General features: G+C 41.5%; 1 protein-coding gene across 1 annotated transcript in view; it reads left to right on the top strand.

The window, feature by feature from the left end:
* The first annotated feature begins 2069 nt into the window (after nucleotides 1-2069).
* The window catches only part of XIRP2 (xin actin binding repeat containing 2), a 264735-nt gene continuing 240227 nt past the window's right edge, over nucleotides 2070-26577 (top strand). Inside the window, exon 1 of the mRNA XM_077447917.1 lies at nucleotides 2070-2298. Within this exon, the coding sequence (XP_077304043.1) occupies nucleotides 2265-2298 (34 nt within the window). The 5' untranslated portion in view covers nucleotides 2070-2264. The remainder of the gene's footprint in view (nucleotides 2299-26577) is intronic.

Genomic DNA, 26577 nt, shown 5'->3' with positions numbered 1-26577 from the left:
ATTCCGGTGACGTCGATGTCCGTGACATCACCGGATAGCTGACGGAACTTCCTGAAGACCCAGAAGAGGTGAGTACCAATCAAAAAAAATTTAATCGATCAAAAAAATTTACGATTAATCGAGGAATTAATCTTTAATTTTCACAGCCCTAATAAAGATTATATATAAAAAAATAAAAAATAATCTTCTGCCTTGATCACTTTAAATAGCCTCTAGTTGTCAAATTTCAGCGCCATCATTCCTCAGGAATTCTTGATCATTGGACATAGATATCCATAGCATAATTCAGTTTAATTTATAAAAAATGTTAAAAGCAAATGCACTTACAAAGGTAGAAAGAATGTGGGCATGTATATCATTTGAAATCACCGCCTCGGCGAGATGAGAACCTGGTAATCGAAGGAGAAAGAAGGAACCGTCTACATCTATTTGCTTAGGATATACTGTATACCATGCTGCTATGAACCATACTTTTGGTGAGTGGGGAATTCAGGAGGGGAGCGGATTTTCACAAGAAAGGTCATCAACACTGACACTTTATTTTTCACTAATGGACTACTGTCATTTTTTTGTATACACTAGCACTTTACATTTGTGTATATATATATATGTATATATATATATATATATATATATATATATATATATATATATATATATATATATATATATATATATATATATATATATATATATATATATCTTGGTTTCATCAGAATACAGGACATGGTTCCAGTAATCCATGTCCTTAGTCTGCTTGTCTTCAGCAAACAGTTTGTGGGCTTTCTTGTGCATCATTTTTAGAAGAGGCTTCCTTTTGGAAAGACAGCCATGCAGACCAATTTGATGCATTGTGTGGCGTATGGTCTGAGCACTGACAGGCTGATCCCCCCCACCCCTTCAACCTCTGCAGCAATGCTGGCAGGACTAATACATCTATTTCCCAAAGACAACCTTTGGATATGACTCTGAGCATGTGCATTCAACTTCTTTGGTCGACCATGGCGAGAGCGATAACACCAAATGTAACACACCTGCTCCCCATACACACTTGAGACCTTGTAACGAGTCACATGACACCCGGGAAGGGAAAATGGCTAATTGGGCCCAATTTGGACATTTTCACTTAGGGGTGTACTCACGTTTGTAGCCAGCGGTTTAGACATTAATGGCTGTGTGTTGAGTTATTTTGAGGGGACAGCAAATTTACACTGTTATACAAACTGTACGCTCACTACATTGTAGCAAAGTGTAATTTCTCCAGTGTTGTCACGTGAAAAGATATAATAAAATATTAAAAAAAAAATGTCAGTGGTGTACTCGCTTTTGTGAGATACTGCGTATCTATATATATATATATATATATATATATATATATATATATATATATATATATATATATATATATATATATATATATATATATATATATATATATATACATATATACATATATATATATATATATATATATAATATATATATATATATATATATATATATATATATATATATATATATATATATATATATATATATATATATATATGTGTGTATATACACATATAGTACATATATATGTATACAGTATATATATATATATATATATATATATATATATGATTATGTGGTAGCAACACTACGTTTAATTACATTTTTTGTTATTTGTATATTGCATTAACCCCAGGATTGGCAGTTCCCTTTTTTTTTCATTCTATGAATGAAATGCAGAGACTACGTTAAAGCAACTTATGCTGCCTATTATAAATGTTGTCATGCTGCTTTGTACCATATTTCCTAATGATGTGCTTATTTTAAACATCATTACAATGTGTTCTGGAAGGCAGAGCAAAGACTAAAGTTGATGCAAACCATCTTTTACTTTACCAAAGCCAGATATCTTTGAGAGATGACATCTGATTGGTTAGTGTGGACTTCTGCACTTAGCACGTTGCTTTTTTTTTTTTTTTTACTTGTTGAAATCAGCCTGTTTGTATGGTATAATTGGGCCGGTGTGCCACGCAATTTCCAGAGCCCTGGAAACTCACGCTTAGAACTGTCATTTTATTGTAGACACCCCTAGGAAAAATTGAATCTGTTTCCTTCAGATAACTTTCAGCAAACATCCCTTTTATATCTGCTCACAGGAAGCCGAACTTGAGAGAAGTTTACGCTCGCCGGTGTTGAAGAAACAGCCTGGGAATTATTCCAGCATTTCAGCAAAGGATTCCAGCAGGAAAGGTGGCAAAACTTTATTTAACAAGATGTCAGAGAACGAGCAAGACAGCGGCACAGCAGGTTAGCTTTAAACTTTCACCTTCTTTATGACTTATGAAGAGTAAAGGCATGTATCGGTTTAAAATGGAGTGTTTGTACAAATTGAAATGTTAAAAGATTTGTATTTTTTTTTTCAATTTCCATTGGGGTGGATGAGACACAGCACAAAACGTGATGGGTATGCTTTTTTTGTTGTTGTGATATATACAATAATAAACTGTATTAACTTATAAATACTAATATTTTACATATGAAAAAGCTTACTTTACAGAAGAAGACTCCTAAGCATGCCATGGCAAAGGCTGGAAAGGCATGGTGGGAACTGCGGTATTATTACAACTCTAAAGTCAACTACTTTTGGTTGTGGTTGTTTTTACTGTACATGTTTTCACTGACTTTTCTCCTGGAATATTGGAACACGTTGGTGGATATTCAGTATGGATGGATGGAAGCTGACCCGGTGCACAGGGTGGTCTGGGAAGGGCAAAGTAGAAAGGATGCAGCAGGTGGAATGTGATAAATACTATTCAGTGTTATTAATCAGGAACCTTTCATAGATGCCAAGCAGCGTCAACATACCTTTATAATGGACACAAGATTTAAAGGGAAACTGTCAGGATAAACAAATGGGAGCTGCCATCACTAAATTTTGCTTGAAGAATCAAGCAGCATATTGGTTATTCTTATCTTTGTTCTGTCAATTACTATCAGTTACTGATTTGGAAACAGCAGTCAGAGGCACAGGTGTGCATTACTGCATTACCAATTCTAATGACTTAAAAAATGTATTTTTCTGGGATTGCAGACAAAGGAACAGATCTGTCTGGTTTGTATGACTTTTTTTTTTTTTTTTGCTACAGTAACTGACTGTGTTGTACCACTCAGTAATGTTTAGATCTCAGCAAAGCCTTACGCCCCATACACACGATCAGAAATTCTGCCAGCAAAAGTCAGATGTGAGCTTTTGGTCAGAAATTCCGACCGTGTGTATGGTCCATCGGACTGCAGAATTCCAGCCAGCAAAAGATTGAGAGCAGGTTTTCTGTTTTTTCGGTTGGAAAAAGTTCCAATAGGAAATTCCGATCGCCTGTACAAATTCCGATGCGCAAAATTCCTACTCACGCTCAGAAACAATTTGACGCATGTTTGGAAGCATTGAACTACATTTTCTCAGCTTGTCGTTGTGTTGTACATCACTGTGTTCTTGACGGTCTAAAGTTCTGAGAACTTTTGTGTGGCTGTGTGTATGCAAGCCAAGCTTGAGTGGAATTCTGTCAGAGAAACCATTCAAGTTTTTTCCGATGGAAATCCGATCGTGTGTACGGGGCATAAGGGTTCATTTACATATGCACGTTGTATAAACACGTGTTGTAAATAGCACCACAAAGCACATATACCACTCCTGTATACACTGCAATGCACAAATGTAAATCCTTTCTACCCTGCGGTATGCTGTGCTTCAAAAAATAGTTCAGGCAAGTTTTTTTTTGTATGAGGTAGGTTGACAGCCCCTTCTGAATGAACAAGCTGCCTTAAAGTGATACAAGGTCTGTTTTTTGCTTTTTGAAAAATAACAATTGTTAAAAACTAATATTTCTTTAAACGTTTATAAAAAAAAATTGTTCTGTAAAAAAAAAACAATTGTTATACTCACCTGCTCTGTGCAGCAGTTTTGCACAGAGCAGCCTCGATCCTCATCTTCTCGTGTCCCCCGCCTGCTCTCCTGGCCCCCATCTCCTGCCGAGTTCCCCCCCCCACAGCAAGCAGCTTGCTATGGGGGCACTAGAGCTGAGCCGCTGCCCTGTATACCTGTTCGGACACTGAGCTGTGGCTCGGCCCCGCCCCTCTCTCTATTCATTGGCTCACTGACTTTGAACACAGTGGGAGCCAATGGTGACCCACTGCTGTTTCAGCCAATGAGGAGGGGTTGTCCCATACAGCCAAGATTCTCATGCGACATCACTGGATCGAGATGGGGCTCAGGTAAATATTAGGGGCGCTGCTGACACAGAAGTTTTTTTTTTTTATCTTAATGCATAGAATGCAATAAGAAAAAAAACCTTTCTGACTTTAGAACCACTTATGCATTTTTTTAAACAACTAACATGTCATATTTATCTGCTCTGGGCAATGGTTTTTGTCCTAAACCTTCTCTTCTGGGGGCACCCGCCAGTGCTCCTGGCTTCTCCTCTTTTCCGTGTGCACCTACAGTGCTAGATCGAGATTGGGCTAAGGTAAGTATTTGGGTGGGGCTGACCATGAGGTTTTTTACCTTAATGCAGAGAATGCATTAAGGTAAAGAACCTTAAGCCTTTGCAACCACTTCAAGGTACATTAATGTATAAAAACATGCATATTAATAGGAGTGCATTGCTGCACACTCTGATGTGAATGGGCCCAAAAGTTCAATAGAATCTACTGCTTTGACCACCTTCACTACCAACTGTTTTCAATTTTTTAAGGCTTTGCCCTGTTAAGGCAATGGTTATTTGCAATTATGTAAGGTTCATGTACACATCAAACACTTAAAGAAACTGCTACCCATTCCTAATATGTATATGTTGTACCTGCTGTACCATGCACTTGTGTCAACATTGATCCTGTTCTCTTATTGCTTCCTTTGGGCTTTGTGTGAAATGCCCGGTGATCTTGCCAGTCTCCCTGCTTTCCTGTTTCAAACTGATCACGCAAGGCATGAAAGCACATCCATCCCACATGGTCAGTTTTCTGCCTGTGCCAAGAACACAGCCTACCTGTTCTCCAATGATTAGACTTGTGCTGAGCCCCCCACTTCACTGGGAAGGTCAGTGTACTACTCTTTATCCACCCCTCCCACCTCTCAAGTTGAAAAAAGACCTTTATTAAAAGTCGATGCCCGCCGGACCCAGAACAGAAAAAAAATTGCTCCGCCTCCTGGGAGACCCTCAGCCATCCACCCGCTGCACACCCTGACAGCTCCCACACAGGCAAGGGGCAGAGCCACCCAGCCATGCACCCCCTGGCACCATGTGATGTCACATGACCTTTCATTTCTATTTTATATATTGGCAGTTTTTGGTTGATTGACTCTTTTTCCCCCAATCTAAAGGTGTGGGTATGTAATCTATGGGCATCTTAAATGGAAACTGTAATAGTCTTTGGTCATTGTTATTTTTTTTTTAATGCATCTACAATAAATAAGCAGAACATACTTAGCTTTCTAATAAGAAAGACCAACACTAGCTTTACACCTGCTAACTGACCCTGAAAAGCCATAAGACTCTGCATGAGCAAACTCAGCAGACTAATTTAACTGTTGGTGTATTTTTGGTAGTGCTGATTAGCTGAAGAGAGAAGACCAAGTCATAATAGCTTATTCTGAATCTTTATAGCTTTGCAAAATGAATGCAGAAAACCTAGGCAGCAGAATCTAGAGCACCACCCACAGGCTATAAATGGTAATTATAAATAATATTATGCCGTATTTAATGTCTACTTGATCATAAATATACAGTATTTTTACCGCAAAAAACATAAGGAAAATGTATACAGAAGCAATATAGATTTCCTATAAGCTTCACCTGGTCCCTGTTCACAAATACTGCAGTGACCTGTGTTTTACCATACTGGATGAATGCAAGTATTGCAAGGGCACCTAGAAAACAATGGTTTTCTATGTGTCCTGTTCATACCACAATGCTGGTGTCATTAACAATGCAGTGCATTACATTAAACTGTATGGCATGTAAATGCATGTAAATACACATCAATGCAACAAGTCTTTTGAGGAAAAAAAGAGTGTTTTATTATTTTTTCGCTTACAAGGATTCTTATGGCAGCCACTTTAGAGGGGAAGTAGAGATTGTGCAGTGGAAAGTTGGCTAATAAGGTGTCTCAATGGAAGTGTTTCTAGAGATAGAGTGACATTGTAAATGGTAAAAGGTCCAAAACTGCCCTTTACTCTTATGCCCCATTCACATCTGAGCGTTTTGTAGCTTGAAGCCCGAAGCTACAAAAGGCTGGAGGGGAAAAAATCAGTTATTCTCTATGGAGATGGTTCACATCTCCACTCCAAAATGCCTAAAGCCAGAAGCTCTAAAATGTCTGAAGCTCAAACAAGTTCTGGAACTTTTTTTTTAGGCAGATTGAGGTGTTTTTTCAGATTTTAACATTGATGACCTTTTGACCTGTACAAAATCACGGCAAAATTGCAGTAAAAAACCATGATAAAATGCATCAAAAATCGCAGTAAACTTTCTGCCTGAAAATGCTATGATCAGGATTGAATGGGGCCCTCACACTGTGGTTGATTTAATAAAGGTAAATAGACTGTGCACTTTGAAAAGTGCAGCTGTACTCTGCAAATGCAGTTGCTCCAGAGCTTAGTAAATGAGGGGGAGCTCTGCTGACTTCCATTATCCAATCGTGTGCAAGCAAAAAATTTCGTTTTTATTTTTATTTTCCTTGCATGTGATTGGGTACTCTTTGCAAAGTGGAGGTTTACCTCATTTACTAAGCTTTTGGAGCAACTGCACTTGCAAAGTGTAACTACACTTTGCAAAGTGCACAGTCTATTTGCCTTTAGTAAATCCACCCCATTGTGTGAGCAATAGATGCACTCAATTGCACCATCTGGCTTTCCCCACTCTCCTCATCCATCTCCTTCTCCTCCTCAATATAGCTAGTGCAATCACAATGATTAGGGCTGTTATGTTATGCCGCATACACACAATCGGAATTCTAGTCGGAAAAAGCTCTGATGGTTTTCCCAACAGAATTCCGACGGAATTCCGCTCAAACTGTCTTGCCTACACACGGTCACACCAAATTCTGACCGCCAAGAACACGATGAAGTACAGCGCATACGACGGTAGTAGAAAAAGGAAGTTCAATATCTAGTAGCCAATAGCTTCCATCTCGTAGTTGAATCTGAGCAGGCGTGAGTTTTTGCGCGACGGAATTACATACACACAATCGGAATTTCCGATAGAACGTTTTTCCGTTGGGAAAATAGAGAACATGCTATAAATTTTTTGCTGGCAGAAATTCAGACAACTAAATTCTGATGGAGTATACACACGGTCGCATTTTCCGATGCTCTCATCTGTCTTTTCCTGGCCGGGAAATTCTGATCTTGTGTACGCGACATTAGACATCCTTTTTTTTCCTTTACCTCTCCAAAAACACAAGTGTGTTCCTCGCTGTCTCTCTCTTTCACTCCTTCTCTCAACCCACAAACAGGAAAAGGATGTGATGTCAAAGGAAATAACCTGCTAAATGCATAGCAATTTGCATAAAACCGCGTGTCCACGCATGTCAATGCACAAAAACATCCGCAGCAATGTATGTCAATGAAAGGGAATGCACATCCATGGATGTTTATGTGTGAACAGGCCCGGAATGTTGGCCCTTCCCAGTGTGCTCAATCCAGATGTTTTTGCAAAGTGGCCCAACACATTGTACTGAACAAAAGGCTGAAATCTGGAGGCAGAAGAAAACTTTGTCAATGAGAGGAGATCACTTTGCAGAGCGTATACTGTGCATCTGACATAGTTACTGGAATAAGTCAACAACAGGTGAAGGAGCAGACGACGTACCCTGCTTCTCGACTTAGAATTTAAAAGCTGGTTTTATGACAGTTGTAAATGGATGACAACATCCCAGCACATTATATAGCTCGCAGACATGAGCTAATCTTTGAAAATGTTCTCTCAGTCTATGAACGTTCTGTCCCATAACCCCCTTGTAAATCAAGGTAAAAACCGGCCTGCCTGCTTTTGCTAAGATTGTTTTGGTTCATTACATGAACACAATGGAGTGGCATCACATAAACAAAGGCACAGTGCCAACTTAATGCCAACTTCAAAAAGACACCCTTGAAAATGTCCCTGTATTTTACCATCTCCACAATTACATACTGTACCTATTTTTTCTTATTTTTTTCATAAAAAGAAAGTGCCATCATAGAAATCCTCATTCTGACATTCCTGATCTCCTTATGAAAACGCTATTTGTCTAGCAGTCACTTCCTTTTATGGTCTCGCTCAGGGGTCTTCAAACTTTCCAAACAAAGGCCAGTTTACTGTCCTTCAGACTTTGGGGCCGGACTGTGACCAGTGTTAGTAGAAAATGTCCTGGGAGTAAACAATGCCCCATCATTGGTATCAGTGGCAAGATTAGTGCCTCAATGTTAATATTAGCGTAAGGAAAAATAACCCATCATTGGCAGTAGTGGGAGGAATAGTGCCCTATTGTTGGTGTCAGTTGGAGGAATAGTGCAGCAAAGGCCAGATAAAGGCAAGCAAAAGGCTTCATCTGACTCCCGGGCAACAGTTTGGAGATCACTGATCTAGGAGATCTATACAGTATGGAAATATTCAATTTTTGAGGTGTGATATTACAGTTACACAGTCAAACACCTCTGTACTGAACCCCTGCACTACACCCCTAGACATGTGCACACTGAAATATTTTGTTTCCGAATTTCGGTTTTGTCCGGAATTTCAAATTCCCGAAATTAGCCTTTATTTATTTTGTTTCATTAAAAAAGGCATTTATACAAAAATCAGAATTAATTAAGGTCGAATCTGTCAATTGAAGGCTTATGATGTCTGTCGGATTTGGCAAAGCAGCTAAACTGTATGACGCCACGATTGTACATTTCCAGTCAAATTCTCCACCCATAGGCTATAGTAGAATTCTAGTGTTGTTTGTCTAGTAATAATTATAATTATTAATTATTATTATTACTAGTCAAACAACATTCGAATTCTTCTATAGCCTATGGGCGAAGCATTTGACTGTAAATGTCCGCTCGCGGCGATCGTATGTTTTTAGCTGCTTCGTTAAATCTTCATGTCTCTATAATGTTGAATCTTATCTCTCTATGTCGAATAATCCTGGACTAATAGCGTAAGGTTAGACACATTCGACCGCAGGTATCGACAGATCGTTAATGTCACCATCATGTCGAATCTTCTATCTATATCGAACTTTTGTCGCAACGATACGAAAATATAATGGATACGAAAAAAAGCATTTTTTAATTTTGGATCTTTCGAATTACGGGTTCTGAGCGTTCGTTATCGTTTTGTTAAAACAATAACGAAAACCCCCGAAATTCGGACAAAAATGCATTTGGATGAAAACGAATGTACATGCCTATACACCCCTGTACTGAAGGGAGTAGCAGGATTGTGCTCTACTTAAGGTGTTTGTAAACCCTTTTTTTAAACTTTTTTATGCTACAGGTAAGCCTATATTAAGGCTTACCTCTAGCTAACCATGATATCTCCTAAACCTACATGGTTTAGGAGATATCCCCTGTCCCCTGCATGTGCCGATGACATCAGCACATGCGCACTAGAGCAAACTGACGCAATGGCACCTATGTGCCGCTGCATCGGTCTACATGCGTTACCAGTGTCTCCCACGCGCATGCGCGGGAATGGCGTCATCGCGGCTCAAGCCAATCACAGCACCGGAGCCACGATACCCGGAAGTAGCTCCGGGAGGACATGTCGGCGGCCGGAGGGTGAGGCGAGGATGGCTTCGGTGGCTTCAATCTGAGGTAAGTAATACATAATGAGCTAGTATGCTATGCATACTAGCTCATTATTCTTTTGTCTTGCAGGTTGTCTTTTTGGGCTTTTTTTTTAAAATAGTTTACAGAGGGTTTACTTCCTCTGTAAGGCTACTTTAACACTGGGGCCCAGCCATGTTAGCGGTAAAGCACCGCTCGTTTTAGCGGTGCTTTACTGACATTTTAGTGTTGCTTTTCGACCGCTAGCGGGTGCTTTTAACCCCGCTAGTGGCCGAAGGAAGGGTTAAAACTGCCCATGCTGCGGTGCTTTTGAATCGCTTTTCAGGTGCTTTGGGAGTGTTGCCCATGCATTCCAACGGGCAGGGGCGGTTTAGGAGTGATGTATACAGCGCTCGCAAACCGTCCCAAAGATGCTGCTTGCAAGACTTTTTTTCTTGTCCCACAAGCACACCGACCCTGTGTGTCAGCACTCAGGCTTTCACACTGGGGTGACCTGGGAGGCGGTTTTCAGGCACTTTACAGGTGCTATTCATAGCACTAAAACACCTAAAAAACGCCTTCAGTGTGAAAGTAGCTTAAAGTAAAAGTTCAATAATTATGTAAAAAGAAACAAAAACAAGCCTTACCCTTTTGGCCCCTTAAATTTACAAAGGTAAGCCTCACTCCCCCCCCCCCCACAAGTGCTTACTTAATCACCCCCGATGATTGTGACCTCCTGCTCTGTATACAGCCTTGCCGTTAAAAATGAAGTGCTGGACTGCCTGCACACTAATGTCCATTAGAGTTGAATGAGATCAATAAAAAAATGGATATAGGCACAGCAACTTAAAAATCTGACTTCTTCGTTAAATATATTCCATAAAGTAAAGTATGGCAGGAGATGAGACTGCTTAAACTTATCATAGCTCCATGAAATCAAGAGCTCCATTTAAACCACATATTCCTTCCCACTGCAGCATATTTCAAGGAGTTACATTATGACAAGTTATAAGTATTCGTAAGCATGAAGCGCATAAGTGGATTAATCTTCTCTTATGTTCCATTCTCTGAAATTAATGTAATAAAGAAGTCTGATTTTATGAGAAAGTGTCATCGTCCAGGTTTATCAATCTGGAGTGGTATCCTTTCTTTTTATGAACTTGATGAGATATACCTGTACTTCGGGAGAAATGTTACATTCAAGTCTATGGGACTAGGGATGAGCTTCGAGTTCGAGTCAAACTCATGTTCTACTCGAACATTGCCTGTTCGCCTGTTCAGCGAACAGTAAACAATTTGGGCTGTTCGCAGCAAATTCGAAAAGCCGGAACACCCTATACAAGTCTTTGGGAGAAATCTAAAGTGCTCATTTTAAAGGGTAATATGCAAAGTGTTTGGGGACCAGGGTCCTGCCCCAGGGGACATGGATCAATGCAAAAAAAAGTTTTAAAAACGGCCGTTTTTTCGGGAGCAGTGATTTTAATAATGATTAAAGTGAAACAATAAAAGTGTAATATTCCTTTATATTTCGTACCTGGGGGGTGTGTATAGTATGCCTGTGAAGGGGCGCATGTTTCTGGTGCTTAGAACTGTCCCTGCACAAAGTGTCATTTGTGCAGGAAAAAAAGTCTTTTAAAATCACTTGCGGCTAAATTGTCGGCTCCCGTAATACAGAGAACACTCAATGAGTGTTCTCTGTATTAGCCGACAATTCATTCATTCATTGATTAAAAAAAAAAAAAAAAAAGCGTGGGGGTTCCCCTAAATTCAAATACCAGGCCCTTCAGGTCTGACATGGATATTAAGGGGAACCCCGTGTCAAATAAAAAAAAATTTGACGTGGGGGTCCCCCTAAATATCCATACCAGACCCTTGTGAGGGTCTGCGGGCGGGGGGCTTATCAGAATCTGGAAGCCCCCTTTAACAAAGGGACCCCCAGATCCTGCCCCCCCCCTGTTTGAAATGGTAAGGGGGTACAAAAGTACCCCTACCATTTCACAAAGAAAGTGTCAAAATGGTTAAATAAGACAAACACACTTTTGAAAAATTCCTTTATTAAAAAAATAAAAAATAAAAAAAAGATTCCAGCGGTGCTAATCCACTCTTGCTATCCAGCGACGGATCTCCGGGGTCCAGTGATGGATGATCATATCCAGCGACGGGGGATCTCTCAGTCCAGTGTTGTCCATACATCCTTCTTCTGTCTCCACTGCGGAGACTGCGGAGATCCCAGCGCTGACGTTTCTTATATTAGGAGGGCGGGGCCACCTGTCACCTGACCCCGCCCCTCTGACGCTGGAGAGGGAAGCCAGGGGTTCCCCAGGGACGTGTGGGTGACCCCGCCCCCTCTGATGTAACGCAGGTTTCCGGGGACATCAGGGGACAAGGTGCTTTGAGGGGTCACAGACCCCCAAAGCATCCTCCCAATGTTGAGGGTATGTGGCCTGGTACGGTTCAGGAGGGAGGGGGGGCGCTCTCTCGCCCCCCCCTCTTTTCCTGCGGCCTGCCAGGTTGCGTGCTCGGATAAAGGGTCTGGTATGGATTTTTAGGGGGACCCCCACGTCAATTTTTTTTTTAAATTTGATGCGGGGTTCCCCTTAATATCCATATCAGACCTGAAGGGTCTGGTATGGATATTTAGGGGGACCCCCACGTCAATTTTTTTTTTAATTTGACACGGGGTTCCCCTTAATATCCATGTCAGACCTGAGGGGCCTGGTAATTGAATTTAGGGGAACCCCCACGCTTTTTTTTTTTTTTAATCAATGAATGAATGAATTGTCGGCTAATACAGAGAACACTCATTGAGTATTACGGGAGCCGACAATTTAGCCGCAAGTGATTTTAAAAGAACTTTTTTTCCTGCACAAATGACACTTTGTGCAGGGACAGTTCTAAGCACGGGAAACATGCGCCCCTTCACAGGCATACTATAGATACCTACAGCTACGAAATTTAAAGGAATATTACACTTTTATTGTTTCACTTTAATCATTATTAAAATCACTGCTCCTGAAAAAACGGCCGTTTTTAAAACTTTTTTTTGCATTGATCCATGTCCCCTGGGGCAGGACCCGGGTCCCCAAACACTTTTTAGGACAGTAACTTGCAAATTACCCTTTAAAATGAGCACTTTAGATTGTGAACGTTTGAGTCCCATAGACTTTAATAGGGTTCTAAAGTTCACACAAAGTTTAGGTCTGTTCGCAGGTTCTGGTGCGAACCGAACAGGGGGGTGTTCGGCTCATCCCTATATGGGACATTAGTGCTCAGGTGCACTTGACTTTTAGAGCCCTTTCACATCGAGCCGCAGGGGGCGTCGGCAGAAAAGTGGTGATATTTTTAGCGCCGTTCTACCGTCGTTTTAGCATCGATATTCGGCCGCTAGCAGGGCAGTTTTACCCCCTTACTAGTGGCCGAGAAAGGGTTAAACTACCGCAAAGCGCTGCTGCAGCAGTGGTTTGACAGCGGTATAGCCATGCTGCCCCATTGATTTCAATGGGCAGGAGTGCTGAAGGAGCGGTGTCTACACCGCTCCTTCAGCGCTCCAAAGATGCTGCTAGCAGGACTTTTTTTTACCATCCTGCCAGCGCACCTCTTCAGTGTGAAAGTTCTCGGGGCTTTCACATTGGAGACACAGCAGCGGCTGTTTCAGGGCGCTTTGCAGGCGTTATTTTTAGCGCTGTAGCGCCTGCAAAGCACCCCAGTGTGAAAGGGGTCTTACTGTCTGAAATGTAGCCAACGCGGGTGGCCACTGTTGAGAGGAGGTAAGTAAAGACTTATGGGGCAGTGGCTCCGCAAGTGTATTTAGGGGTCTAGGGAGAGGGCACTGAACTTTTCCGATGAAATGCATTGAAACATCTGGTTATGAGTGGAATTACATTTTTTGATCTCAGAACTTCCTGTCCTCAAAACAATCAGTCTCAAATTCCCTACTTAAAGGGTTACTAAACCCACAATAATAAAATAAGTCTGTATATGCAGTAAAGCATGCTTGTTATACTCACTGTGGAATCTAGGGGGCCAATCCTCTGCATTATGTAAAAACACTGATCCTGTCTTCGCTGATCCTCCTCTTCTTCCGCTATCCCCAATCTATCTGCTGATAGAACAGAGCCTTGGGGGCAAGCTGCACATGCTCAGTTTATTGTGTATTGCTAGAGAGTTTTTTTTATTGGGAGAGTGCATGTGATCAGAACAGGTCCAATCAGCACTGTCCAGGCAGAGGGTCAGGGGTCCTGCAGCCTCATAGGACAGTCAGAGGAGAATGAAAACTCCTCCTGCAAGCTTTAACCAGACACTGATAGAAGTAACAAGACCGATATATACTTCTGATAAGAAAATTATTTAGCCGTTTGTATTTACTAACATGATTGCATTTCCATGTTCTGTGTACTGTAGGAGACCAGATATAGTGAATGCAGGGTCCTGGGTTTAGTAACACTTTAAATAGGACCTTTTTTAACTTATTCTTTGACTCTGCTCTAAAAGCAAAACATATTCCAGCACAATTAATTTTTTTTGAACCTTTACAATCACTTTAGGCTTTAAACTGAAGCTTATTTCAAAAATATATTCCTGTGTTTTGAGTTAGGTTCACTTCCAACTGGGTCTGCTCTCTGAAATTCCATTAGGGAGATCTATCACACTTACTTCCTTTGTGATTAAGACGTTAAGGCTGCTTTCACGCTGGGGCGTTGGGGGTGTCAGCGCTTTACCGTCTTTTTAGCGGTGCTGTTAGGCCACTAGTGGGGTGCTTTTAACGAAAAAAGTTTTAAAACCGCCAGCAAAGCACCGCTGCCCATTGATTTCAATGGGCAGGGGCGCTATAGGAGCGGTGTGTACACCGCTCCTACAGCGCTGCAAAGATGCGGCTTGCAGGACTTTTTTTACCGTCCTGCAAGTGCACCGCTCCAGTGTGAAAGCACTCGGGCTTTCACACTGGAGTGAGAGGAGAGGCTCTTTACAGGCACTATGCAGGCACCATTTTTAGCGCTATAGTGCCTGCAAAGTGCCTCCGTGTGAACGCAGTCTTAATGTCAGACTTTTCAGCCAAGATTGTGGCACTTGCTAAAATTAGATTTCTGCATGCTGTACTCCTATATAATATCCACTAGAGGGAGCCCTCTAATGAATGTCATGGGAATAAATTAAAAGTCCACTTTAGCAGGTAATACTTCAAGCTCAGCTGAAAAGCCAAGTTTGCACTGTCACAGCAATACTACGGAGATGGAGGTTCTCCTGATGGCGTCTTGTAAAAGTGTATTACATAGAAAATAATCTTCATGAAATGAATGTTCTAAATAATAGGAAAGATTGCAGAAAAGAGTTTACAGGTTATCAATTTAGAATAAATGCAGCAGAATATTAGTCTGCTATTATTCTCAGGAATATTAGTCTTGGACATTTTCATTGTGCTGGAAAATGTTTGCTTTTAGAGCAGATTAATAAAAAAAAAGGTAATATTTAAAGTGTTACTAAATATAAGGAATTGTCTCAATCTAGTTGGTCTAAGAGTAGCGGGTACCATCATCCATAATGATTGGATATTAAAGCCGAATACGTGGGGCTGACCTAAACATGCCCCTGGTGGAGTAGAGGAAATAGGACTATCTCGGTAAACAAGTATTAGGCTAGAGTTATCGTTAAAATAGCATTTTATTATTAAAGAAGCATGATTAAAATAGTTTTGTACAAAAAAAGATTATATGCAATTAAAGGTTTCAACCATGTATAATTCATACAAGAGGTTTCAGAAGGTCGGGAACCCCAAAGATCATAAGGGGTACTGGAATGTAGATCTTGACACAGTCCTCTACATGTTTCATGGCTTAAACCGCTTCCTCAGGAGGAGTCAATCATTGTCATCTAGAAAATAGGTATAATCTCATAGTCAAACAGTCATAACAATAATTTATATTACAATATAGAGGAAAGGGAAAGGGATGAAGCATAAATATACATGGTGTTAACCTGTTATTTGGGGATCCATCAATTCGTGCATGGCTTACCAGTTGAAACCAATGGAATGCAAAACAGCACACTAGAGGCACCCAAATGTAATGTCCCCACAGGAGACATTGGGGAGTGTTGATTTCTACAATTTCAGAATATATGTATAATAATAAGGGACCACCCTTAACCAAGACAAATTACTATAGAATACAATAAGGGTAAGAGAAAGGGGACAAGGGAAGGAGAGGGGGGAAGGGAAGAGAAAGAGACAAAGAAGGAAAGGGGAGGGGAATGTGCAGTATGGAGAGATGGAACCGGTGACGTCAGACATCAGCATCAGCTGGCCGGAAGACGTGGGTCGGGTTGGAGATATAAAACAGCACATAAAGCGATCTCTAACCAGATGGCTGCTTCCCAGAGGTAAATGGCATTCAAGGCAACTTACGGTAAGGTTTCCCTATTTTGATAACCCCTTTGCAATATGTGATATACTGTGTAAGTTTTAACATTCCAATTCCAGTATATGTGAACAGCATGCCCCAAAATGGAGCATTGCTGTTGCTTTAGACCGAGATTCTATTTACCTATGTATGTATCATTGGATTTATCTTCCATGTTTATACATGGCTCTCTCCTTTATTTATTTGTACACATATATACAGTATATGTTCTAGGGCAGTGATGGCGAACCTTGGCACTCCTGATGTTTTGAAACTACATTTCCCATGATGCTCCAGTACACTGCAGAGTGCATGAGCATCATGGGAAATGTAGTTCCAAAACATCTGGGGTGCCAAGGTTCACCATCACTGTTCTAGGGGCTGTGATTCGGTTCTGCTCATTTCTTTCCGGAATCCTCCAACACAGTCCATATCTACAAGCAACAACTTGTAAGAAAGAAATCTATTTCAAGATCTCCACATATTGATGAAATTACATTGACTTTTGCCCTTTGCCTCTGACCCCCGAGTTGTTACACTGAATATTCAGAAACACAAGGTTGGTTTGGACACTTGGATTACCACTATATTTCCTTCTTTTTTCCCATTCTTCCACATCTTCCCCTTCTATCTTGGTTCTCTCCTGTTATCATTCTTATACTCTGTCTGTTTCTTTATTTTTTGCCCCCCCCCCCCCCCCCCCCCGTTTTCTTCCCTTTTAATTTACTTTTTCTTTTCCAACATTTATCCTTTTCTTTTTCTTTTTACTTATCTTCTATTTTCCCCTCCTTTTGTCCCCTCCATTCCCTTCCCCCTTTTTGCCCTTTTCCCTCTCCCCCCCTTCCCCTTCCCTTTGCCCTTTTCCCTTCCCCCTTCTCCCCCCCCCCCCCTTTTTCTGCCCCTTTCAACCCTTTCCCTTCCCCTTCCCTCCTTTGTCTCTTTCTCTTCTCTTTCCCCTTCTCCTTCCCTTGTCCCCTTACCCTTATTGTATTGTTTAGTTGTTTGTCTTGGTTACAGACCACCACCCTTATTATTATACATATATTCTGAAATTGCAGAAATCAACGCTCCCCAGTGTCTCCCATGTCTGCTGTGGGGAGACTCTAGTGTGCTGTTTTGCATTCTATTGGTTTCAACTGGTAAGCAATGCATGAATCTATGGTTCCCCAAATTACAGGTCAACACCATGTATATTTTTGCTTAATCTCCTCAACTTTCCTTTTCCTCTTATCGTATTATAAATTATTGTTATGACTGTTTGATTATAAGATTTTACCTATTTTTTAGATGACAATGATTGACTCCTCCTGAGGAAGCAGCTCAAGCCACAAAACATGTAGATGACTGTGTCAAGATCTACATTTCAGTACCCCTTATGATCTTTGGGGTTCACCGACCTTTTGAAACCTCTTGTATAAATTATACATGGTTGAAACCTTTAATTGTATATAATCTTTTTTTGTACAAAACTATTTTAATCATGCTTCTTTATTAATAAAATGCTATTTTAATGATAATTCTAGCCTAATCCTAGGGTTCCCGAGATAGTCCTATTTCCTCTACTCCACCAGGAAATAGGGCCCTGGGTTTAGTAACACTCCACAAGTGTTACTAAGCCCGGGACCCTGCATTCACTATATCTGGTCTCCCACAGTACACAGAACATGGAAATGCAATTGTTTTAGTAAATATAAACTGCTCAATACCTTTTCTCATCAGCAATATATAGCAGTCTTGTGACTTTTATCAGTGTCTGGTTAAAGCTTGTAAGAGAAATTTTCATTTTCCCATGATTGTCCTATGAAAATGCAGGACCCCTGGCCCTCTGTCTGGACAGTGCTGATTGGCCTTGTACTGATCACATGCACTCTCCTAAGATAAAAAATAAACTCTAGAAATACACACCAAACTGAGCATGTGCAGCGTGTCCCTAAGGCTCTGTAAATATCAGGTTATTTTTTGGAGATAGTGGAAAAAAGGAGATGATCACAGAGACAGGATCAAACAGTCGTTTTACACAATGCAGAGGATTAACCCCTTCCACAGTGAATATAGCAAGCATGCTTTACTGCATATACAGACTGATTTTACTGTTGTTGGTTTAGTAACATTTTAATTAATATAGTTAGTTAGAGGGGGATTTATGCCAGTAATGCAGAGGTTTTTTTTTGTTTGTTTTTACTGTTCTAAATGCAGCACTAGTTTACTGATACTTGCCCATTGAGAGCATTGAGGTGCATTCGGATCAGTAATAAAAAGAAAAAGTATACAACTATGCAGCTTCCCAACTACAAAGCTACAGTAGCAATTACTGAAAGTGGGTGAGAGATGATTTTTTTCGTACTACATGACACTTGGCACTGCCGCTTAAAATGATTTCCAAATCACTGTGTACTTTGTACGCACTGCCGCCAGTCTTCAAAATGTTCCCGTGTCACGGTTTAGTCATGTGATTTATTCCTCTGAGCTCAAGGTCAAGATAAAGACCTCACCAGCAGTTCTGGATAAATAAATGAACCAAAATACAGCGTTTGTCTTTTACTGGGATCCACAGGAAAGTCAAACACAAACAGTGGACATTATGCATGGACAACCTGGAAAAATAACTCTCAGCCTAGAGGGATTTGTAAAGGGAAATTGGCTAATTTATGACACGCAGGACACATTAATAGTACTATTATTCAGGAATTATATAGAGCCAATAGTTCACGCAGCACTTTACAATGTAGAGGGGGACAGTACAATTACAATATAGTTCAATACAGAAGAAATAGAAAGGCCCTGCTTGTGGAGCTTACAATCTAAAGGGAGGGGAAGGCTGTACAAAAGGTAATAACTGCAGGGGATGATCTGATGGAAGTGACTCCAGTACAGTTTTTGGGCAAGTTTACACTTGCTTCAAAACATGGCTTTGGACATGCTTTTTTTTAAAGCTCTCTGAACATCAGTCAAAGCCCCTGTCACTTAATAAAATGGTTAGCTTACAGTCCTGTTTACACCTGCTTTTGTTTGGTGCTTTAATGGGGTTTCGCTAGCTTCGATGCAGCTTCGGTGGGGCTTAGATGGGGCTTCGGTGAGGCTGTGTGGGGCTTCAAGTGAGCTTTGCAATAGACTTCTATGGAGGCTTTGAAGATGCTTTGAAGCACCATTGAAGCTACATGGGGTATAATTTTTGAAGCAAAGCGGAAGCAAAGCAAAGCAAAAGCATAAACAAGACTGTAAGCTAACCATTTTTTTTAGTGACAGGAGCTTCGACTGGCTTTCAGAGAGCTTTAACAAAGCTTGTCCGAAGCCTTGTTGAAGCCGAAGAAAATGTAAATCAGCCCAAAATGTAGGTGGAGGTGGGGTAGGCTTCCCTTAATAAAGGTGGACAGGGTAGAGGCTGACCGGTAAGTCCGCTGATAAGGCGGGCCACCAGCCTTCCCATACTGTTCCTAGAGCTGCCATCTCAGGTGGGGGGGGGGGGGGCGGAGGTAGAGTGGACGAGGACTCCCAAATCCTGTCCACCAATAAGCTAATCCTCTGCTGTGCAGCTGTTTAGAAAACAAACTTCTCCGGTTCCCCTATATTTCAACCTGAAAATGAAGAAATAGTCCTCTTACTGTGCTCCGGCTCCCACTTAACACAGGGGACCCAGGGACGTTTGTTTTCTAAGTAGCTGCAACAGCAGGGGATGAGCTTATTGGTGGACAGGATTTGGGAGTCCCTGTCCATTCTACTTCCAGGCCCCTGCCACCCCCAGTTCCCTCTAGCCCTAGCTTCCCAACTTGGTGTTGCCCAGGAGGAAGCGAGGACCAGCTGTACCAGCAGTGGTCTCGGACCCCCAGCTCCAGGAGAAACCACCTGCAGAAGAAGCACTGCATCTGGACCCCAGGTAGAAAAAGCTGCCCAGACCAGGTACTGGGGGGGGGGGGGGGGGGACTGAACTTTTGGGTAATATCAAGCACATTTTGAGTGACACATCTAATGGCATTGCTGTAGATTAGGGTACACTACTGTTGCCCTCTGAAGAGTGAACCACAGTGGATCACTTTCAGAGGGTGTTTGACAGGTGGCAAGGAATCCCTAAAATCCTACACCACCTTGCTGTAACTGTGTTAGTTGTACATGATTGTGAGGCCTCCCCATTCACTGGAGTGGGATGCATTTGGCCACTGAACGTAATGGGGGGATATTTTTGTATACCCTCATTTTCTGCCTTTGCCATTACCCCCCTCCTTACCACTGCATTCTGTACATTATATATCCCAGATCCATGCATTACCCACTCCTGACCTCAGCACTCTGTATATTAAACACACCTGACCCCTTCACTTTGTACGTACACCAGATGCCTGCAAACTGTAGAGTACATACTCCTGAAACTACACTGTGTAAGTTACATAGTCCTGACCCCTGCACTCTGTACACTGCACTCTATGTTTGTGTTCCCATTCATACTGAACACCTGAAAAAAAATTCAATATTTCTTACCATTCAGATATTTCTTAGGATGAGTTGTCATGGCTGACTGCAAAGTTTTTCTTAAACAATGTCAGAGTGAGTCTGTCCCAAGATTGTCCTCATAAACATACAATGCAAGAAGCCAAGCATCTACACCTTTAACCCTTTGTTAGGACAGCCAGTGTTTAAAATCAAGTGATTATTGATAATGAAGTTTTGCCTGTACAGTACACACAGGGATAATTATGGTAAGCACAGCTGCAACAATAGACCTCCTGCAACAAAATACTCCCACAGCAACAATAGACCCACCCTAAGAACAATAGACTCCCACCAACAACAAAAGATTGCACAGCAGCCAGGAACAATAGATACCTCCCTCAACAGTAGATCTCTCCTAGCAATATAACCCCCCCCCCTTAGCAACAATAGACCCCTTCCTTTAACAATAGATACCCCCAGTGACAATAAATCCCTCATCAATAGACCCTCCAGCACCCTTTTTCATTATGTACATGCTGGTGGTGCCAGAACTGTGCTCACCCTGAAAAAAAAAGGCCCTGGTTGTAAGCAAGAAAATGTCACATGCACTCAGTAACACCATTCATTTTGTTCTAAAAATGCTGTTTTGCTCTAAAAAAGTAATTTTTTAGAGGTCAGGAACCGTAATATCCTTAATGTGTTTAAGTGCTTGATTCTTTCAAATGCAGGTTATCGCAGTGCTAACAGAATACACTCTAAATAAGTGATAATAAACACATTTTATTTTACATTAAATGTTCTAAAATATAAGTATATTATGGCTCTCGGGGGAGAGCAAGAAAGGGTGGCTATGGTCACATACATAAGGGGGGCATGGAGAATGAACATAGCCACCCTAGAACAAGTCTGAGTATATAAGCTTGTATTTGAGAGATAACATAAAGTAAGAGAGTGATAGAAGGTACATTCTACTCATATTTACCCGGCTGGGTTGCACTGGGTTTTCCTTGGCCGCAGGTGTCGCTGTCACCGCCGGCAAGTGGTAGAACGCAGTTTAGCTAAGTTTATTGCGTGCCATGTTTTCTCAGAACCAGCCCAGTGGGAGTGTTCTCCTGCTGTGCATTTTGGGAGGTGGTATTTAAGCTACTGAGATTCCGTGCCAAAGGATTTTTCTGTCTGTTTGGTTCTGGTCCTCCTGACCAGCCCCAATGGCCCTTCTGGCCTGGGGTGCGGTTCCATGCATTTCCAAGTCTCTGGGCTGGATAGTCCGAGGCGAAGCAACTGCAGGGACAGGTCTGAATGGATATCGAGGCCTGGTTATTCAAAGGTGGTCCGGTGCCGTCTCATCTAAGGAGAGGCCCAGCAACTGGAGAAGCATCCCTCAGTTACACTCAAGTCTGTGGCAGAGACTTTTTCTCAAGTATTCTATGCTCAAGTCTATGGCAGAGACTTTACTTTACTTAACACCCTCCCGTCTACTAGGCCTAGTGAGAGGAGGTCTATCTGGGGGTTGTGGAAATCCAGCTGTGAAACGGTTATTCTCTGGATTTCTTCTTTAACCCTTTCATGACTAAGCCTACTTTTGGAATTTGGTGTTTACAAGTTAAAATCCATATTTTTTGCTAGAAAATTACTTGGAACCCCCAAACATTATATATATATATATATATATATATATATATATTTTTAGCAGAGACTCTAGAGAATAAAACGGTGATTGTTGCAATATTTTATGTCACACGGTGTTTTAAACGACAAAGTAGACGACAAAGTACGGTACCTAAAAATCTCAATAGGCGACGCTTTCAATTTTTTTAACGGTTACTAGGTTAGCGTTACAGAGGAGGTCTAATGCTAGAATTATTGCTCTCACTCTGACGAACGCTGCAATACCTCACATGTGTGATTTGAACACCGTTTACATATGCGGACTCGACTTCCGTATGCGTTTTCTTATTTTTTTTATTTATTTCATTTATTTTAAAATGAATAAATTGTTTTAAAGAAAAATAAAAAATTTTGATCACTTTTATTGCTGTCACAAGGAATGTAAACATCTCTTGTGACAGTAATAGGTGGTGACAGGTACTCTTTATGGAGGGATCTCTTTACACTTCAATGTATTCAGATCGCCGAAAACGGCGATTCTGAATACTGTATATTTTTTTTAAACCGGCGTCATTGGCAGCCGAGTAAACGGGAAGTGACGTCACGTCGTGTTTACTATTAGGAAACTGGCAGTTCCTCCCCAGCAGCTGGTGGCATTGGATCGCGAATTGGTACTCCCAATCGAGCGGGAGCACCGGTAACAGCGGCGGGAGGCGGCGGGAGGGGGAACGTCCCCTCCCACTCCTCCGGCATAACAGCCGAGCAGCTTTTAGCCGCTTCGGTTGTTATGGCTGGATAGCCAATCGTCCGCTGTAAAAAACGGTACCTGCAGGTGCGGGCATCATCCCGGTATACCCCCCGGAAGCCGAGTACGCACATCTGCGTACGCTCGGCGGGAAGGGGATAAAGACTTTCCATTTTTGACAGTTCAAAGTACCTGAACTTCCTCCTTTCCCTCTACCCTAAACTGGGAGATTCTGTTTCTATTTCAAATAAATAACCCAATAGAAGATTCAGTGTCAGTTTCTACATTTCTTTGGGCCATCTACCACGGGAAACCCTAGACAGAGACGAGGTCAAGAAGGTAACTTAAGCCCAATAAAATCAGCAGCTCCTTCAGGGGTCAGTGCTGCATTGCATTTATTTAGTTTTGAAAAAAGATTGAATTTAGTGTCATTGTAACGCACCCTTAAAGTGCTTCTAAATGGATTTTATACCTTAACGCATCCTCTGCATTACGGTAAAAAACCCTTCGATGTTAACTCCCCCCAACCCCCCTAAATACTTACTTGAACCCAATCTGAATCCAGCAATGTGCCTGTCTGCAGCAATACTGCTCTTCTCTTCCCTCCTCTCACAGGAGGCTCTTGTTGCTGTCAATTAAATCCTGTGAGTGAGGGCGGAGCTGAGCCAAGTTGTGTGCATCAATAGATGCACACAGCCCAACTCATTATTGAGCCCTTAGGTGTGCCCTCCATAGCAAGCAGCTCCCTTGGAGAAGAGCAGAAGACTGGATTGGTGGTGGGAAATGCCAGAAAAGGAGGTTTGGGGCCGCTCTGTGCAATACCATTGCACAGAGCAGGGAAGTAGACATGTTTGTTATTTTAAGAAAAAAAAAGTACTTTGCAACCGCTTTAAACAGCAAAGCAACAAAGACATGTGTTGCTAAGTGTGGCTTATGTGTCATATAGGGGACCTGTACGTCTGTCTATTGTGATTGTCCTACAGAGCACCTCAGGAACTAAATAAGTGACCACCTTTTATAAATACCAGCTTTGGACTACCTCTGGTATTTTTCTACCCCCCCCCCCCCCTTTTTAGCCCTTCGGTGGCCAATAGTGAGGTGCAGAAAAAGCAGGCCAATACTAGTCACCTCCTCTCTTTACCTGGGGAGGGCTAACTAATATACTGGGGGAAATAATTATTTGATCCCCTGCAGTATTGTAAGTTTGCCCACTTACAAAGAAATGAAAGGTCTATCATTTTTATCATAGGTTTATTTTAAATGATAGAGACAGAATATCAAATAAAAATCCAGAAAAGACATGATACAAATGTTATAAATTAAGTTGCAGTTCAGTGAGTAAAATAAGTATTTGATCCCCGAGCAAAGCATGACTTAGTACTTGGTGGAGAAACCCTTGTTAGCAAGCACAGAGGTCAGATGTTTGACCAGGTTTGCACACATCTCAGGAGGGATTTTGGTCCACTCTTCTTAACAGATCTCTAAATCCTTCTTGGCTGTCACTTGACAACTCAAAGTTTTCTATAGGATTAAGGGTTGTAGACTGGCTAGGCCACTTCATGATGGACCTTCAGTCATTTTTTAAACTTTCAATGTATTGAATTTTCTGCCCTTTTTTTTCCAGTAAATACCTTATACAGCCCACTTCTTGTTTCTTGTCTGGAAAAAAGCCTTATGACATCATACACAGCTCTCTTTCTCACTCTCGTGAGCGTTTGTCAGGAAGGGAGGGGGGACTGAGTCATAAGAGGGCCAATAAAAGCTGCAGGGATGCAGAGCTGGAGGTGTGCCTCTGTGTGTCTGTGTAAATCCAGGAAGTGAACAGGCAGCAGCTTCAGCTGCCCACAGTTAAAATGGCTGCAGCCAGACTTAGTGGAGGGAGATTGCTGCATATTTGGCAAGTGCAGAAACGGAGTATATATAAAATAATATGCAAAGTGGTTGGATGGATGCTTCAGAATGGCAAAGATGTTTTTATTACAAATTATGTCAGCAGATTGCAGTTCCTCTGTAATGTGCTTCTTCTTGAGCCAATCCTTTGTTGCCTTGCTGATATGTTTTGGGTCATTGTCATGCTGAGAGACCAATCCACGACCCATCTTCAGTGTTCTGGCTGGGGGAAGAAGGTTCTGATCCAAGATTTTACAATACATGGCCCTGTCCATTGGCCCCTCAATGTACCAAAGTCAGCCTGTACCTTTGGCAGAGAAACAGGCCCAAAGAATCATGTTTCCACCTCTGTGATTGACTGTAGGGATGGTGTTCTTATGTTCTTAGGTTCATAGTCAACATTTTTTGTCCTCCAAACACGGCGAGTCGAGTTTGCCAAAGAGCTCAATTGTATTCTAATCTGACCACAGCACTTTCTCCCAATCCTTCTCTGAATCATCATCTTCATTGGCATGACTGTACCTGTGCCTTCGTGAAGAGGGGGGTTTGCCATGTTTGGAGGAAGAAAAATGCTGACTATGACCCTAAGAACACCATTCCTACAGTCAAGCACGGAAGTGGAAACATTATGCTTTGGAGCTGCTTCTCTGCTAAAGGTACATGCTGACTTTGAGGGGCCAATGGACGGGGCCATGTATTGTAAAATCTTTGATGAGAACCTTCTTCCCTCAGCCAGAACTATGAAGATGGGTCATGGATGGGTCTTTCAGCATGACAGTGGCCCAAAACATAGTGCCATTGAGGTCATGGAGTGGCCTAGCCAGTCTCCAGACCTTAATCCTATAGAAAATGTATGGAGGGAGCTGAAACTTCGAGTTGCCAAGTGACAGCCAAGAAACCTTAAGGATTTAGAGAAGATCTGTAAAGAAGAGTGGACCAAAATCCCTCCTGAGATTTGTGCAAACTTGGTCACCCACCAACTACAAGAAACACCTTACCTCTGTGCTTGCCAACAAGGGTTTCTCCACTAAGTACTAAGTAATGTTTTTCTTGAGGATCAAATACTTATTTTACTCACCTATGGTACAAAGAAATGATAGACCTTTAATTTCTTTGTAAATGAGCAAACTTACAAAATCTGCAGGGGATCAAATAATTATTTTCCGCACTGTATATATTAAGATGTGGATGGCAGATGTGGTCAAGCTGGAGTGGTATAGAGGGCCCTTGTTTTGTGCATATCAGGAGCCCACTACAAGACAAAAATATAGAGCTTTCTTGTACTAAATCTAAGTGAAAGTTTTATACTTTTTTTTAAGCTAAGTCTATCAAAAAACTGTCCAACTCCGATCATTTTGACAAGCACTGAAGTGAAAGTGTATTTATAGCCAACATTTCTTTTTTACTTTTGAAAAGAGTAGAAAAGAGTTCTGGTGAGCATTGTCAATGAGACATAAAGCAATGGAAAATTAAACATTATTTAGTTGTCACCAGAACAGGAGGTGAGAGAAAAATTTCCAGTGACAACCGTCTAAGAGGGGAATGTCTCTAACTTTGAAAAGATTTCCTCTCACTTGTTGAGTCACCCATTGAGTCTTCAGTACAGTAAGTTAAGGTAAATCCCTCCTAATGGAACCCAAAAGGAGAAAATAAATTGACAGGAGGTGCTACCTATTCCCCATCAAAAACAAAAAAAAAAGATATTGGCTCAACAGTTGCACGCTCCTCTAGTTAGG

The sequence above is a fragment of the Lithobates pipiens genome, unplaced genomic scaffold, assembly GCF_037356315.1.
Source record: "Lithobates pipiens isolate NorthernLeopardFrog02 unplaced genomic scaffold, aLitPip1_a1.2 Scaffold_22, whole genome shotgun sequence".
Taxonomy (NCBI): domain Eukaryota; kingdom Metazoa; phylum Chordata; class Amphibia; order Anura; family Ranidae; genus Lithobates; species Lithobates pipiens.
This window is presented reverse-complemented; position numbering and strand designations above follow the sequence as displayed.